The sequence below is a fragment of the Triticum urartu genome, chromosome 2A (genome assembly GCF_056163025.1).
Source record: "Triticum urartu cultivar PI428250 chromosome 2A, HENAU_Tu73, whole genome shotgun sequence".
Classification (NCBI taxonomy): Eukaryota; Viridiplantae; Streptophyta; class Magnoliopsida; order Poales; family Poaceae; genus Triticum; species Triticum urartu.
In genome coordinates this window covers 91,953,858-91,972,133 of record NC_141874.1, presented here as the reverse complement: position 1 = coordinate 91,972,133, position 18,276 = coordinate 91,953,858, and the positions used below count along the sequence as shown (strand labels likewise).

General features: G+C 45.3%; 1 protein-coding gene and 1 pseudogene across 1 annotated transcript; both read left to right on the top strand.

Moving 5' to 3' along the window:
- Window positions 1-1,830: 1,830 nt before the first annotated feature.
- On the top strand, window positions 1,831-10,728 carry LOC147984004 (putative pectinesterase 66; annotated as a pseudogene).
- An 879-nt stretch (window positions 10,729-11,607) lies between these two features.
- On the top strand, window positions 11,608-12,729 carry LOC125532100 (uncharacterized). The gene has a single exon (XM_048696275.2). It carries the CDS (start codon window positions 11,608-11,610, stop codon window positions 12,580-12,582), a length of 975 nt encoding a protein of 324 aa, XP_048552232.2. The 3' UTR covers window positions 12,583-12,729.
- The last annotated feature ends 5,547 nt before the right edge of the window (window positions 12,730-18,276 follow it).

Sequence of the window (18,276 nt, the reverse complement as noted above, 5' to 3'; positions counted from 1 at the left end):
GAGGCCCCTCAGATCAAATATCCAAATCGTAGTGGATTAGGAATGCGCGATAACGAGCAGAGACTCACGATCGATGTGACCTCGTCGCCCGTCTCGAGTACTTGCGACAAGGGCTAAGAATGCCCGGCCACGCCTCGTAAGTATCTCGCGGGCACCTTCCAGGTCAACCCGTCTCCACATCACTGGCAATTAAGCTCGCGCGGGTACCCCTAAGGGTCGACCCGTCTTTCCAAGTAACAGGGGGTAAAGTCCAAGTATCCGTGTGTCCAAAAATCAAGGGGAAAACCCGAGGAATCACCCCCGGTGAATTCCACTCGATGTAATCATCAAGGTGAACGTAAGAGGATCCACCCTCAAGGTTCACACTTGAGGGGTTGCACGACAGAGCCGTATTGGAAGTGGTGCAACCCCTCAAGTGTGAACCTCGAGGGTGGATCCTCTTACCTTCACCTTGATGATTACATCGAGTGGAATTCACCGGGGGTGATTCCTCGGGTTTTCCCCTTGATGTTTGGACACCAAGTCATCGAACATAAAGAGGGGCAACTGGGACAAGGTGGGGGTCACTGATGGATCACTAACCAACCTATACTAAGCAGTTTAGGATAAGCAGGTAAGGTATGAAAGCAGGTAACAACAACAGGCTATGCATCAGAGTAGGATCATACAGAAAGCAGTAGCAGTTCTAATGCAAGCATGAGAGGGAAAGAAATGGGCGATATCGGAATGCTCAAGGAGGGTTTGCTTGCCTGGTTGCTCTGGCAAGGAGGGGGGTCGTCGTCGACGTAGTCGATCACAAGGGCAGCATCGGTCTCGGGGTCTACCGGAGAGAAGAGGGGGAAGAAACAGTAAATATAAAGCAAATATAGCACCACAAAGCATAACATGGCAATAAGATGTGCCGGGTGTGACCTAACGCGGTAGGAGGTGATACCAGCGAAGGGGGGGAAACATCCGGGAATGTTTCCCTAAGTTTAGCATTTTCGGACAGATGAAACAGAGGGGGAAAGTTGCGTGTTCGCGATGCTAGGGATGCGTGGCGAACGAACGGGCTGCGTATCCGGATTCGTCTCGTCGTTCTGAGCAACTTTCATGTACAAAGTTTTTCGATCCGAGCTACGGTTTATTTTCTATGAATTTTCAAAGATTAAACCATTTTTGGATTTATTTATATTAACAGAAACGGAATATGACGTCCGCATGACGTATTGATGACCTCAACAGTCAACAGAGCGGCTGACCAGGTCAAACCTGACCTGTGGGTCCAGTGGGACCCACATGTCAGCCTCTGTTAGCTCAACAAAGGGTTAAACTAACTAACAGGGTTAGTTAGGGATGTGGGCCCCTCTAGTCGGCGACTAATTAGTGATTAAAACTAATTAAAAAATTAATTAACAATTTATTTATTTATAAAACCTGTTAATTAGCGCAGGACTCACATGTCAGTGGCACTGGGCTGCCCAGTCAGCACCTTGATTTGGTCAACCCAATCAAAGGGGCCCGCGGGGCCCGCTAGCAGTGACCCAGGGGGTGGCCCCAGGTGTGCCACGTCGGTGGTGGCCGGCGGCTGCACGCCGGTGACCGAAAATACGGCGAAGGCGCTCGGGACCTCGCCGGAATCCTCGTACATGGGGCCATTTGGCCCGTACATTAGCGCGTTCGAACGAGCGAGTAACGCCGCACCCAACGCGGGTGGCTGCGCGAGCTGCGATGGCCGGAGTCGTCACCGGCGACAGGGACGGCGGAGACTCGAAGCACGGCAAACTCGCGTGCGATGAAACAGGGGCCAAAACGGGCGGCGCGCTACTCCTACGGTGACTAATCGAAGCCATGAACGTGTTGGTGAGCTCGGCGGACCGGGACGAGCCCTACCGTGTTGGCTGCGAGCTCGACAGCGGAGCCAGGGCGCGGCAATGGCGGCGCGTCGCGCACATCTTGCTGCAGCGCGTAAACGGAGCTAGGACGGGGAAAGGAAGGGGTGGAGTTCACCGAGTGGCTCACACGATGGCCCATGGTGGTTTAGGAGCTGCAGAGACGTCGTCGGAGCCGAGGATGAGCGGCGGCGACCGAAGATGTGGACGAAGGCGAACGGAGGCAGCGGGGCTCCATGTCTCCACCTGGTGGCACCAGGAGAGGTTGACGACGGCGGCGAGGCCCGTGGACAAGGCCAGCAGGTACGGGGCCGCCGGTGGCCGCGACAACGACGGAGGACGGCGGCGAGGGCGCTCGGGCCGCGGGCCTGGAGGAGAGGAGGGGCGGAGCGAGCATTGGAGAGGGAGGAAAAGGATGAGGACGCCAGGGGAAGTGGGGAAGAGAAAAATCTCGGGGGCGGCCGTGGTGGAGGCCTTATCCTCATCATCCTCGACGGCGAGGTGGTGCGGCGAGGCGCGACACTGTCGCGGCGCGGTCGGAGGAGCAGTGGAGGGGAAGGCGACCCGGTGGGGGGAGGGGGGGTTTGGTGGCCTGGCTGGGCCGGCCCATGTGGGAGTTAGGCCCGGGGGGAAGGAGGAGGCCGTGGTGGGCTGGGCTCCAGGCACTGTGCACTTAGGCCCAGTCTCCAGCAGTAGTCTATGCCCTTTTTCTAATTTTATCTCTGCTTTATTTCCAGAGATAGTTTTGCAATAATCTGAGCCATCAAATGACTTAGTAAAAATGTGAACCTTGGTCACATAAATACTATGGTATATACCTCATAGCTATAGAATGTTTGGGAAATTTTGGAATCCTTTGGCATTTTTCAAAAATGAATTTAGACATTTATAGTGTTGTTTTGGCACTGATTTCAAATGCTTTGCCCCACTTGACTTGATGGTGATGTTGTTTTCCTTAACAAGAAGTTGTTTTGGAATATTTGCTAAATGGTGAACATTTTTCCAGCATCTTTTGTGCAACTTCAAATTTTACTTGAATTTGAATTGACTGGAATTTTAAATGGGATATTGAACAAAGGTGATTAAGCACTGTTTGAAAAAATGATTAGCTTAATCACAGAGGTTTACTGTAGCATGACACTGGGGGTGTTACAGCCTGGGCTTTGCCCAGCGGTGGCTCTCGGCGGCGGCGAGAGGGAGGGGAGGGTGGAGGGAGGCCGGCGGCGGGGGCGGCTAGGGTTCCCCCATGTAGCCTCGGAGAAGGACGCGGGGACGGGAGGAATGTGTTAGACGGCAGGATAGAGAAGAGATAGAGATAGAGATATCCCAGTGGATATGAAAACACGATTTTGAGCACAATCCCTTTTTCTACAACTAAATGTCTTTATATACCGAAGTAATAACAACATGCAAATATGCAAGGTATACATTTTTTTAGAGTGCAAGATATACATTTTAATCTAGTTAATGGAATGCATGCTAACCAACCTATGGTTGAGATGATTAGATGGACAGTGGTATCCCCAACCCATCAGGGTTCAAATTCTGGTGCTCGCATTATTCCTAGATTTATTTCAGGATTTCCGGCGATGCGCTTTCAGTGGGAGGAGACCTTCCCGTCGACGACGAGGCGCCTACGGTGACTTCGTAAATCTCAAGATGATATGCCGGCTCAGTCTCTCGAAGGTGCTGATAGGGGTAGAGTGTGCGTGTGTGCGTTTATAAGGATGAGTGTATACGCGTGTATATGAGCGCTTGTGTTTGTACTGATGCTCAAAAAGTTAATAGAATGCATGGTGTTACAAGTCAAATAAATAAATAAATCACGCAGACACGTATGTATATCTCTGGGACACTACCCACAAAAAAAAAGTATATCTCTGGGACACTGCACCGACGATTGATTGTATCTGTGGGCACGAAACGCCTTACACAAATGTCGATCCATTGTCACACTGCTTCAGCTACCGACTACGCCGGGAACACTTTCTTCACGACCAGAGTACTTTGCGGCATTGAGCGTTGCTTGGGCACCGGTGGCCAGGACCATCACCGTGGATCAACATGGAGGAGGGGACTACTGGACGGTGCAGTCGGCGGTGGACGCCGTGCCGTACGGCAACAGCCAGTGGGTCAGGATCTACGTCAAGCAAGGGAGCTACAGGTTCGTGCATGTAGCAGCGTAGTACTACTGCTAATGCTAATCATATCGTTTATTTGTGAGCAATTTTTTTAAAGAATTATTGTTTACTTGCGTGATAGGTGTGTTTGGATTGTAGGGAGAATTAATTGTACTCCCTCTCATTCATATTACTTATCGTTCAAACGGATGTACTACCTCTATATATTAATTTATAGAGGGGGTACCAATCATTTGGCACATTTGTTATTCTTCACCTAGCTGATATTTTTTTTGTCGGTTCAGACGATTCTCACGCGAAGCCCTGAGGCAGAGACATTCGCGTTTGTAAGGGTCTGGTTGGATCATGGGCCCCGCATGACATTATCAGAACCAATGTTCTATTAAACATATTAAAAAAACTAAAAACATTCAGGTATATTTTTTTGTGAATTTCCAAAAATGTTAACAGATTTTATAAAACATTCATGAATTTTTTTAATGTTTGTAAATTATAAATTCACGGATATAAAAAATTATTCATGGTTCTACAAAAGGTTCATGGGTTTTATAATTGTTGATGATCTTTTAAAAATGGTAAAAAAAAACTAAATATTGTTTGTTGATTATTTGTCTTTATAAAAAAGATCATAAAATGAAAAACTCTTCATGGAGTTTTAGAAAGTATTCACAATTTTGATGTTAACATTGTTCAAAATTTAAATTAGGTTTCCAAATTAAAAAATTTATTCATAAATTTGAAAAATATCCATGACTTCAAACAAGGAAAAAGGGAAGCAAGTTCCCTAGGAATAGAGATCTAGGAGACCTTCAATGTTATTTCCTTGAAGTGGACTCCGCCTGTAAAGGGTCTGGTTGGGCCATGGGTCCCGCATGTCTATATTGAAACTGACATTCTATTGAAACACCTTTCAAAACAATTAAAAACAAGCAGGTATTTTAAATTTCATTGTGAATCCCCAAGGAAAATCACAAACTAATTTTTTTTCTTCTGAATTTGAACAATTCTCATAAATTTATAAATGGTCATAGTTCTAAATAAATTGTTCATGAGTTTTATAATTGTTCATGATGTTTTAAAAATGTTCACAAATTTAAATAATGCTCTTGGATTTTAAAATATTAGTAAATTAAAAATGTTCAAGGAATTGAAAAAACCTTCACGGAATATTTAAAAAAGTTCACAATTTTGATGAAAACATCTATGGATTTGAAAAAATGTTCAAGGATTTAAATTCTGCCCCTGAATTTAAAAAATATTCATAATTTTCTAAAATATTCATGAATAAAATATATTTAAAAGATAAAAATAAAAACAAACATGAAAAGAAAAATTGGTAGAGAAAAAACCAGAACAAAACCTTCCAAAAACTGAAGGGGCCTGCCTAAATAGCTAACGCAATAGCACTCACAGAGGTCGTGCTCAGGGTCTCTGCAGTATAACTTCTTGGAAGAAAAATAAATTAATTCCAAAATAGAAGAATGGTGCGGTAAAGCGTGTGTTAGCCTCTATTTTCATTTATGTTTGGTTGGTTGCCAAATTTTCAGCAATGACAATTCCTCTGAGATCATTCTAGTTAATCTTTTTTGGTAATATCTTAGCCAACTCATCGGCAGGTAAATATAATAAATTTATTTGATTAGCCTAATATTTGATGGGGTAAGTTTGGGCCAGATCCAAACATATCCTATGTTCCTCAATCATATGCCAAAGTAATAAGAATTTTACGTAACATGATGATTTCCCATACGATATGTGTTTACAAATGGAAAAGGTAGTACACCGTACTTACTTTGTCTTTCGGTACAACTAGAATTATAATCTCTTAGTTCGGGTTCAAAAGGTTTATAAATCATATTTTATATAAAACTTGTTAAGATTTCACCAAGTTTATAGAACAAAATATGAACATTTATAGCACTCAATGAATAATAATACTATTCATCACCCAGGGTGCAGAATAAGTTATTCTTCACCCAAGGTAATCTTACAGCTGTTTCATAAATATATTATATTTGGTATACAAATAGTTACATTCATATTGATTTGCAACGTAAAATTTGGCATTAAAAATAGGTCATAAGAACAGAAAAATTACATTTATGTATATTTTAAACTATGTTTTTATGTTCATAATTATATGTAACATACAATAATTTTATGGCACATATATATTTTCTTATGCTCTCTTTTTGCATATGAAGTAAGAAAAAAAATTCAGTAGGGTTTATTCCCTACTGTAGTTGGTCAATAAATGAAGTAAGGAAAAATTTACATTACTTGAAATACGGTGGATTGATGTTAAAATAGAAGGGGGTGAAGAATAGCTATTCCTCAACCAGGGTCACGAATAGCGCGACCCTAGTTATGAATATGTATTTAATGATATATCTTGTGATGTTGATTTGGCATTATAGATATTAATATATGCTTGTATAATGTCAATTAGACTTTTTATTGGATATAATTGTAGTTAAACATAAATATATTTAACTTATGAAAAAACATGCCATATAAATATGAGGAAATATGAAATTCATTGGTGTTGTAGATATTAACATTTGTTTCTATAAATTTATTTGGAATTCTAATGGGATATAAATGTAGTTAAACTTCAGGATATTTCACTTAAAGACAAAATGAGAACGCCATATAAACCCAAGCAAATATGAAATCAATAGAAGGGCACTCCAAATGCATTGGGTCTCAACGCATAATTGTAAATTAGTAGAATTATTTTAGAGATAATCACCCCCAATGCATTTCCTTTTAGGTGTTGTATCTAAGTGATATTGTATTTAATTTGTTAAGGGATCAACTTTGCATCTGAACCATGTGCCTAATTGTGAACTAAAGGGAAGGACTGAAAAATAGGAAAATTAAGCCACACCGGATCAGAAGATTAATTACAGTGCTTAGTAAAACAAGCTAAGGGTCGTATCTCCAGTACTCCCTCCGTCCCGATTTAAAAGAGTAGATGGCCCCCCAAGCCCGTACATATTTGTTAGGCCATCGTAATTGTAGTGCCCGTTATTTTTCATTTTCTTGTTTGATATGAGCCTGATCCCATAAGCTATTACTATAGTGAAATTAATTACAGGGCATGCAGCAGCTAATACTGCGACGTTAAAGGGAGACATGTGATTATTTCACGTTTCCCAACAATGTTTTGCCCATAAAAAGGTGTGACATCCTGACTTAATAGGAATCTCGGGTGCACATGAGTGGGAATAATGTGGCATAAGAGACTACTGTTGTATGTGCTGTCAGTATAGATCCCATCAGACGTAACAGTCGGGATTCAATGGATGTGTCAGGTGCGTTACAAATGGTACTAGATTCTATCCTCAAGGTTACACGGGCCTATACGGGTCAGAGGCGCAGATATGCACATGGCATGTGTGGCCCTTCATGGCACACGACATTGTGCACATGTGAATGTTGGCATTGGCGCATATGGACATGTGCTAAGAGAGAATGTTCCTGCTGGGTCGACGAGGACATAAGTTCCAATGAGTGGTGGTGTATGTAACATCTTGGCTTACTAAGAATGATAGACTGTTCATATTAACAAGGAATTTCTTCTTTTCCAAGAGCCTACTCACAAGGAACATCAAAATTTGGCATGCTTGGTTTGGAGCAATTTGAAAATGGCGACCAACTGAAAAATTGAACCCCGGATGCACACGAGTGAGGACAAAGTGCATACGAAAGACTAGTATTTTTTAAATGTAACAGTAAGATATAGTACAATGTGACTGCTATATCTAAATATACATACTCCCTCCGTTTTTTTAGTCCACATATAAGGTTTGGTCAAAGTCAAGTTTTATAGAATTTGACTAACTTTATATTAAAAAATATAAACATTCACAATATGAAATCAATATTATCAGATGCACCATGAAACATATTTTCATACTATATAGTTTTAGTACTGTAAATGTTTATATATTTTTATATAAATTTGGTCAAACTTTATGTAGTTTGACCTTGACCAAATTTTATATGCGAAGTAAAAAGAAATGGAAGGAGTATTTAATGGCATTAGATATAACTAAGACACCATGCATTGGACTGCCCTAATAATGTGCTAAGCATCAAAAGTACCCCCAAATGTATCTTCTTTAGTTCTTTAGTGAAAAAATATATTACATCGCCTAATTAAGTACATCAATTGATGACTCCTCATCTCTTTAGTGCAAGTATAATACCCCGCCCCCACCGCCGCCAGGTGCATAGGGCATCTTAGACTGGTCACAATGGGCAGGAACATAAGCTAGTAACCTACACACTTCTCTAGACTATGTTACTACCTCCATAGTGGGTAGAAACATGTATCTAGTGTCATGCAACGATGTATTTATTAGGTCATAGACTCATTGTTTCTTGGAGTGTGTGATGTTCCGGTAACTTAGCTAGTTACCACAAGAAACTCTCTCTTCATTAAATATGTGCCACATAAGCAAAATTGCATTGGAGTGTGTGATGTTACTCCTAAGTTTCTGCCCATTGTGACCAGCCTTAGGAGTTGTTTGCGGCCAAGACGCACTGTGATAGGCCATCGTTATGTTTGGAATCGAGGAAATGAGTCCATCATGTGCCCTGAAAAACAAATGAAAGAGACATTTAATCCTGCACGTCCGGAGATGAGAGGATTGAGATAGTATCATGTTTGTGAAGGAGAGCAGAGAAGTTAAAGGCTGCTGCATAGGGGAGCTGAACGAGGTGATGCATGGGTTACAAAGGATATAAATTACAACCACAACTAATACTCTTGGAATCTCTTGTTTCCACTAGGCATCTTGTGCACCTGAACGGAAGGAGTAGTAGGCTATAAAGCCTTCTTGCATGACACTTTTGCTTATGTGAAGGAGAGGGAGATGGAAAAAGAGAAGTAGTACGCTATTATGTGAGAACCAGCCTATATCGTGATCGTAGGTAAAAGCATGAAACGAGAAGAAAGAGAAAGAGAGAAAGACTAATAGCCAACCTTTGACCCCTCCTAGTGCTCCATCCTCTACAGGTGCTAATTAAGCCGCCACATAGGCAAAAAATTGACGTGGCAGGTTAATTAAAGAGGAGAGAAAGTACAAGTTGCACACCAGGAGGGGGCAAGGAAATATATGAAATGTGCTTTTGGTGTTTTGCTTGGTTGACTCTCTATTTGCAATGCCCAACACATTTGTATGACAGGTGTCACGTTTGTATGACAGGGGTGATATCAAGAATGTCATGATAACTTGCACCATTTTTCATAATATGGTAGTCGAGGATTAGAGATAAAATTTGACTGAAAAAAGTCGTATAGTCAATTTCGTTATACGAGTAATTAATAAGGTTAGCTCTTGATGACATTCAATAATCCTGCATCTACGCAAGCTTACTTAAATTACTACATAAACTTCCTTATTTTCGTAGGTGTAGCATTACTCTGATAATTTTATATGAACAGCCTGCTGATTTTGCAGTCGCACTACCAGACACGTTAATTTACGCATGCATGCATGCAGGGAGAAGGTGACAATCCCAAGCCAGAAAGGCTTCATTTTGCTCCAAGGTGACGGCTCCTTCAATACCGACATCAACTTCGACGGGCACGGCTACGGCACCGACGCGCCCGGCATCCCGATCACGGGCCGGAACCGCCGCAACCTCACGGACATCTCGCCGACGTACACCAGCGCCACCTTCACAGTCAATGCCGACAACTTCGTCGCCCGCTCGCCCGCAACATCGCCTACAAGGTAACTACGACCTGCAGTCCACAAAGTACTTGCCAGTGACACACACGTACAAACGCAGATTCTCTAACGCGAGAATGCTCTGTCACGCAACGCAGAACACGTTCAACGGCGGGCACCCGGCGGTGGGGGTGTTGATCGACGGCGACAAGGGCGCGTTCTACGACTGCGCCTTCCACGGGTTCCAGGACACGCTGTGCGACCTCATGGGCCGGCACTACTTCCGCCGCTGCCTCGTGGAGGGCGGCGTCGACTTCATCTTCGGCTACGGCCAGTCCCATCTACGAGGACTGCACCCTCGTGTCCAACATGCCGGCGTGGTCCCAGCAGCCCGGGTGGGTGACGGCGCACGGCAGGGCCGGCGGTAGGAGCGCGGCGCTCGTGTTCAAGGGCGGCGCGATCACCGGCTCCGGCCGGCAGTACCTCGGCCGCGCGTGGAACGAGCAGGCCACCGTGGTGTTCTTCCAGGTGAACATGGCCGGCATCGTCGTCCCGCAGGGGTGGGACAAGTGGACGCCCGGCCAAGATGTGTGAGTTACATCAGCTCCTGGTTTCACGGTGCTGTTTTTGGCTGACGTTTGTGTGCTTACGCGCGCATGGTTGTTTCTTTGGCAGGTCACAGGTGACGTTTGCGGAGGTCGGATGCAGTGGCCCGGGCTCCGGCACCGCCGGAAGAGTGCCATGGGAGAAGCACATGAGCTATGCAGAGGTGCAGAGGTTCGTGGACATCAGGTTCATCGATGACGGTTGGCTATCCAATCAGCCCTAGTTGAGGCACTTGTGGCCGGATAGCTATGGACTAGCAGTAGTAGCAAAATAAATCGAGCTGTATATTCGAGGTATATGATCCAATGTAATGGGGAAGAAGGGCTTAGGAGTTAGGACTGAGCAACAAGACAGAAGAGACACACACAAAATTAAGACCTTTGAGGAATTTTACAGAGTTTCAGTCCTTAAATAAAGGTGTATATATGGGCCCCTTTGATGTAGTACAAGAGATGCAATGGAGAATTGTAGAGTTTCCCCCTTTGTAGCTGAGAATTATGACAAGCATATATCCCTAGTAAAAATGACCTAAAAAACTAGTAGAAACGGAACCAACATTTTTGTTCGCTCGAGAAAAGAAAATAGGTTCAATGATCTACTCTGCCGGCCCGACTTTACCATCGACCCACCTGTTATCACCGGCCTAACCGCCCTCCTTTGCCACCCACAGCCGTGTTGTTGGTGATGCGCCGCCTTGCCATTCCGCCTTACTCGGGCCGCCACTTCTGCCGAGCCACTGCTAACCTAGCCATCCCTTCCGCGTCGTATCGTCAACTCTTGAACTCACCTCCCCGGGCCACTGTAAGGCCAATCGTGTCGTTCCCACCTGACATCTGCCGGCAACGTCTCGCTCGTCCACACCGCCCCCCTCTTTTGATCGACGGTTTTCCACCAGCCAAAAATTGACCAAAACACACAAAAATTCAGGCAACTAAAGAATAGCAATTGCGATTACAAATCAGGGTACCAACTTATCTTCATTATATTGCACATTTCTTTGTGTTCAATCGACTTCCCCATCTACCGTCGAGCGATTGCAAAAATAGTCAAATAGCAAAGCCATAACTGTAAATCCTTCTATTGCAAGTATATGTTGTGTAAACACTGAAATGATGGTCAAAGGGCCACGTAAAATAAGCAAGTCACGCAAAGAGCTGCTGCCCCTTGCAAACCGAACAATACGGAGAAGACTGATCGAATGTTCCAAAGGGAAAAAGAAGAGGGCAAGACCAGTAGAACTCTCACGCCACGGGCATGAAGCACCTACAAACTCATCACCCACATTTCCACTCCAATCCAGCAGACATGCCAAGAAAAACCCCACGCACGCATCCAACTTCCCCAACAACCACCAATCTACACACCTATAAGAACGCGCGTGCCGAGACAGCCAGCAGCAACCACACCCAGACCGTTCCAAGAACTGGAGTTGAGCTACATCCATCGACCTCCATCGACGGTCGAGCCTCTGGCGTGCCAGCCATGGCAGCCGGCTCGGCTTTCCGCGTGGCGGTGCTCGCCGCCGTCCTGCTCGTCCCTTTCCTCGGCCCGCCGGCGGTGGAGGCGCAGCTCGGGCAGGTGAGGAAGTACTGCGGCAGCCAGTTCGCCCTCGCCAGCCAGGCGTGCGCCATCCTCCCGCCCACCAGCCCGGAGCACCACCATCATGACGATGACGATGACGATGACGACGACGACGACGACGAGGAGGACGAGGACGAGGACGAAGACGACGACGAGGACGACAAGGGAGGCGGCGGCGGCGGAGGAGGTGGGGGCGGGGGCGGAGATGATAGTGGTGGCGGCGGTGGCAACGCGACGTCGCTGATCAGCGCCGACCCTGATGTGCTCCACGTGGCTGTAACCCGCAACGGCACTGTCCGTGCCGGCCACCGTCGCACTAGGAGGACCCGTCGCAGGCGCCGCCACCACCACCGCCGCCGCCGCCGCCGCCGCGGACGCCACGTGGGCGAGGGGGAGGACGAGGGCGAGGGCGGCGAGGGCGAGGACGAGGATGAGGACGAGGACCAGGACGACGAGCAGGACGACGACGACGACGACGACGACGACGACGATGACGACGACGACGACGACGACGATCACGACGAGCACCGCGCGTACCGGGACTGCTGCCGGTGGCTGAAGGAGGTGGAGCCCGGGTGCGTGTGCGAGTCGCTGCTCCGCCTGCCCATGTTCCTCGTCAAGCCGCAGCACAAGTACACCCTCCGGGTCGGCAAGACCTGCGAGGTCACCTACCGCTGCGGCGGCGGCCGCGCCATGTAGCAACCCCGCACGCACGCACGCGCGCGCGCGCGAGGACGACGACGACCCAAGTTACAGCAGACTGGTTGGTTATCTACAGCTACGTACGTACACCGATCCTACTTCAGAATCCTTACTGGTAAGTAAGTGCATGCGGCATAGCAAGCAATCAAGGATGCCGCCTCGTATGATATTTTGCCGTGCTACCACGGGTTTGGCATCGGTGTTTTACTGCGTATATATACCACGGCCTCGTTTGGGCTAAGCAGATGTGGTGTATACGCTTAGCAGTTTTACGTGTGTGTACCTATAGATATGGTGTGTGAGAGTGTTGTACTTGTACTCGAGCACGCGATGTTTGGAGACCATGCATGCAGAGCTCGGGTACTCGATATAGGGTGCCCTATAGCAAAGTAGAAATAAGAAAAATGTAACTGTAACTGTAATCGTGTTGCTCTGTATATGCAATACAAATGTCATTCGTACTCAAATTGTTCTCTTGATGGTCTTAATTCAAGTGGAGGCCAGATGATGAATTCATCCCGAAATTGGGCTAGCTAGCACGCTGGTAGTAGCAGATTTCTTTTTTCTTCTCGAGAGCTGATCTTTATAGTATCTCTCGCTCGAAGAGCATGTCAACTTGGGTATTCAGAGCCCTCGCAAAGAGAATAGTTTGGGTATTTACAGATCCAGTTTTCCAACTCGTTTATAGCAGCGTATAGCAAACTAAAGCTTTGTTTGGTTTTCCAAGTCCAGAACATAAATTTCTGTAAGCGCATCCCTCAAAATATTAACAAAACTGAATCCTAAAAATTCTTCTGAAAATAATTGCTAGTACTCCAATCCAAAGAACCCCTAAAATGATATGCGACAAAGGGCATGGATTTTGGAAGATGTTCTTGCATTTAAAAGTGCTTCCGCGTGGAGCACAATTGTGCTTCTTGCATGAAAAAAGTTCACCAATTTTGAAAAAACTTCTTCGATTTTATAAAATAAAAAAAGAATCGGGAAAAAAGAAAAGGAAAAAACATTGAAAACTCAGGTGGAAAACACACACAAAAAACAGAAAGAATATGGGCCAGCCCGCTACTAGACCTAGAGTACAGGGGGAGTGCGCCCATTTACGAAAACGTCTTTAAGCAGCGCTTAAGGCACCGAATAGGTTTCGTCGCTCTCTCCTGCATGCGCCGCACGCGTGTTCTGTCGGAATCACTAATTGAGTAGTACTCCTTGCAAAGATCACTCCCACCTTCCCAGGTTATGCTAGATCTGTTTATTCAAATTTTTTTATCTCTTAATCTGTGTGTCCAAATCTCGAACTGTTTTCACCGTTGGATTCCTCGCGTCGAGATCTTTAAAACAAGATACCATGTTAATAGGTTTTGATGAACTTTTTTTCATAAAAAAAAACCGGACGAGAAAACCAAACCGGAAGCACGGTTTTTTCCCTTTCCGAAAGAGGCACGGCTGTGCCTTTTGCGGAAGGAAAAAAAATCGCTGTTTTCTTTTCCGTTGCCAAGAGGCACGGCCGTGCCTCTCGCGAAAGCACAATCGTGCCTCTCATGGAAGGAAAAAAAATAGAAAATGTGTTTTGCCGTTCCGAGAGGCACGCCCGTGCCTCTAGCGAAACCACAACCGTGCCTCTCGCGGAAGGAAAAAACAGAAAATATGTTTTTTTTGTTTCCGAGAGGCACGCCCGTGCCTCTAGCGAAACCACAACCGTGCTGAAAGGACATGCGGTGCCCCCATGTGTGGTTTTGGTAATTGATGACATTCTCTATGGACTAATGGTTGCATTGAGTTATATTTGAAGGATTTGTCCATAGCCATTTCTTGAAGTCCATATGTTGGTTTCAAGGAGTTTATGAGTTGACCAATGTGCTATTAAGGAATTATCCAATGATTGGTCATGTGAGTGTTGAGCTTATTGCAAGCATGTCTTGAATAAGAAGATTGTGTGATCAGTCATGTTTACCTTCAAGACATCATACAAATGAAAAGAGTTGGAAAGATTCAAGGTTGATCAAGACTAAGTACAGAGAGTGATTCAAGTTGATCAACACACAAAGTGTAGAAGATGTACCGACAGGGATCAAGTCACTAGTAGAAATCAGGGCTTTGGTTCTGTCCTGGCCAGCTCATTAGTCCCGGTTCAGTCACGATCCATTGGTCCTGGTTCGTGGTTGGAACCGGGACAGAAGGGGGGGGGGTGCCTATATATACCCCATCGCCGACGAGCAGAGCACTCCACACTGCTTTGTTTTTTCTGGCCGGCGAGGGGAGAGCTTTGTGGTGCTCTAGCTTACCTCCTATGTACATGAGGTGTTCAATGAAATGCCCGAGCCACACTAGTTAAGCTTTCTCCTCTTGAAGCTCGACCTCCAAGCTCCATTTTTCTCGAGATTTGTATAGGTGTAGCGGTCCGTCAAGTCCCGTCCCCGTCTTCACCGCCGTCGATCGCCCGCGCCGATCTCGTCGCCGACACCACCGTGGTGAGCCTCTTGTTCTTATCTTCTTTCTAAAAGAAAAATATTCTTACTTGTATGATTAGATAGATACTTGTCTAATTTTCTTACTTTTATTATTGCTTGTTATTATATAGTGCGATGGTTTTGATATCCTCCCCCGTCGGCCCTCGTCCTGTCTATGATTCGGATGTGGTATATATTATCTTTTATAATTATTTGGTTCATTTATTGTTTATGAAAATTATGCCGACCAACGTGACATAGATTTTATTTATCTAAGAGGTATGTGAACCGGAAATTCCAACCGACCCTATTGTCGAGAGGTTAAATTTAGTTCAAGAAGAAAACAATTACTTGAAGGAAAAAAAATAAAGAAATTGAGGTGGAGAAGATGATATTGGAGTTGCATGTTGCGGATGTCGTTGATGATCACAAGATCAAGATGTATGCAATGCGCTTGAAGATTAGAAAGATTAGAAAATATGCCATTCATACCGAGGCTTGGTATCATTATGCCGTTGGATCAATTGTTACCTTGGTTGCGATTATGATCGCATTTTTTGTTGCATTCAAATGTTTTACATAGTTTCAATGTATGGTTTAATTAGATGCTCTGGAGAGCTATATATTGTTTAATGAGAACTATGTATGTACTTTGGTTTTAATGTGATGATGAACTTTTATTAATTTGGTCACTTATCTATTCATGATGTTTTGTAATGGTTTTTGACACACTTAATTATATATAATGCACGCAGATGAACCGACAATGGATGTACAGTGACAGACACACCTCCGAGTACATTAAGGGCGTGCATAATTTTCTCGAAGTGGCTGAGGCAAACAAGCAGAATGGTTTTATGTGCTGTCCATGCCTTATATGTGGGAATACGAAGTCTTACTCTGACCGAAAAATCCTTCACACCCAACTGCTTTATAAGGGTTTCATGCCACACTATAATGTTTGGACCAAGCACAGAAAAATAGGGGTTATGATGGAAGACAGTGAAGAAGAAGAGGGCGATGAAAACTATGTGCCCCCTGAATAGGGTGATGTTGCAACGGGGGAAGTTGAAGATCAAGAGGAACAAGACGATGTGCCCAATGATGATCTCCGTCGGGTCATTGTTGATGCAAGGAGACAGTGCGAAAGTCAAAAGGAGAAGCTAAAGTTCGATCGCATATTAGAGGATCACAAAAAATGGTTGTACCCTAATTGCGAAGATGGCAACAACAAGCTCGGTACCGTACTGGAATTGCTACTATGGAAGGCAGAGAATGCTGTGCCTGACAAAGGATTTGAGAAGCTACCGAAAATATTGAAGAAGAAGCTTCCAAAGGATAACGAATTGCCTGACAATACGTATGCAGCAAAGAAGGTCGTATGCCCTTTAGGATTGGAGGTGCAGAAGATACATGCATGCCCTAATGACTGCATCCTCTACCGCGGTGCGTATGAGGATTTGAACGCATGCCCGGTATGCGGTGCATTGCAGTATAAGATTAGATAAGATGACCCTGGTGATGTTGACGGCGAGCCCCCCGGGAAGAGGGTTCCTGCCAAGGTGATGTGGTATGCTCCTATAATACCACGGTTGAAACGTCTGTTCAGAAACAAAGAGTATGCCAAGTTGATGCCATGGTATAGGAAGGACCGTAAGAAAGACGGGAAGTCGAGAGCACCCGCTGACGGGTCACAGTGGAGAAAAATCAAGAGAAAGTACCGGGCTGAGTTTGTAGGTGACCCAAGGAAAGTATGGTTTGGTTTAAGTGTGGATGGCATTAATCCTTTCAGGGAGCAGAGTAGCAATCACAGCACCTGGCCCGCGACTCTATGTATGTATAACCTTCCTCCTTAGATGTGCATGAAGCGGAAGTTCATTATGATGCTAGTTCTCATCCAAGGCCCTAAGCAACTCGGCAACGACATTGATGTGTACCTAAGGCCATTAGTTGAAGAACTTTTATAGTTGTGGAATGGAAACGGTGTACGTGTGTGGGATGAGCACAAACAGGAGGAATTTAACCTACATGCCTTGCTGTTTGTAACCATCAATGATTGACCCGCTCTCGGTAACCTTTCAGGACAGACAAACAAGGCATACCACGCATGCACGCACTGTTTAGCTGACACCGAAAGTATATACTTGGACAAATGCAGGAAGAATGTGTACCTGGGGCATCGACGATTTCTTCCGACCAACCATCAATGTCAAAAGAAAGGCAAGCATTTCAAAGGCAAGGCAGATCAACGTAAGAAGCCCACCATGCGTATTGGTGATCACGTACTTGCTATGGTCAATGATTTAGATGTAATCTTGGGAAAGGGTCCCGGCGGACTATCTGTTCCGAATGATGTTGAGGGATGTGCACCCATGTGGAAGAAGAAATCTATATTTTGGGACCTACCCTACTGGAAAGACCTAGAGGCCCGCTCTTCAATCGACGTGATGCACGTGACGAAGAACCTTTGCGTGAACCTGTTAGGCTTCTTGGGCGTGTATGGGAAGACAAAAGATACACCAGAGGCACGGGAGGACCTGCAACGTTTGCACGAAAAAGACGACATGCCTCCAAAGCAGTATGAAGGTCCTGCCAGTTACGCTTTTACCAAAGAAGATAAGGAAATCTTCTTTGAATGTCTGCTCAGTATGAAGGTCCCGTCTGGCTTCTCGTTGAATATAAAGGGAATAATAAATATGCCAGAGAAAAAGTTCCAGAACCTAAAGTCTCATGACTGTCACGTGATTATGACGCAACTGCTTCCGGTTGCATTGAGGGGGCTTCTACCGGAAAACGTTCGATTAGCCATTGTGAAGCTATGTGCATTCCTCAATGCAATCTCTCAGAAGGCGATCGATCTAGAAATCATGCCAAGGCTAAGGAGTGATGTGGCGTAATGTCTTGTCAGTTTCGAGCTAGTGTTCCCACCATCCTTCTTCAATATCATGGCACACGTCCTAGTTCATCTAGTCGACGAGATTGTCGTTCTGGGCCCCGTATTTGTACACAATATGTTCCCCTTTGAGAGGTTCATGGGAGTCCTAAAGAAATATGTCTGTAACCGCGCTAGGCCAGAAGGAAGCATCTCCATGGGTCATCAAACAGAGGATGTCATTGGGTTTTGTGTTGACTTCATTCCTGGCCTTAAGAAGATTGGTCTCCCTCAATCGCGGTATGAGGGGAGACTGACCGGAAAAGGCACGCTAGGAGGGGACTCACTAATATGAAGGGACGGGCATTCTTG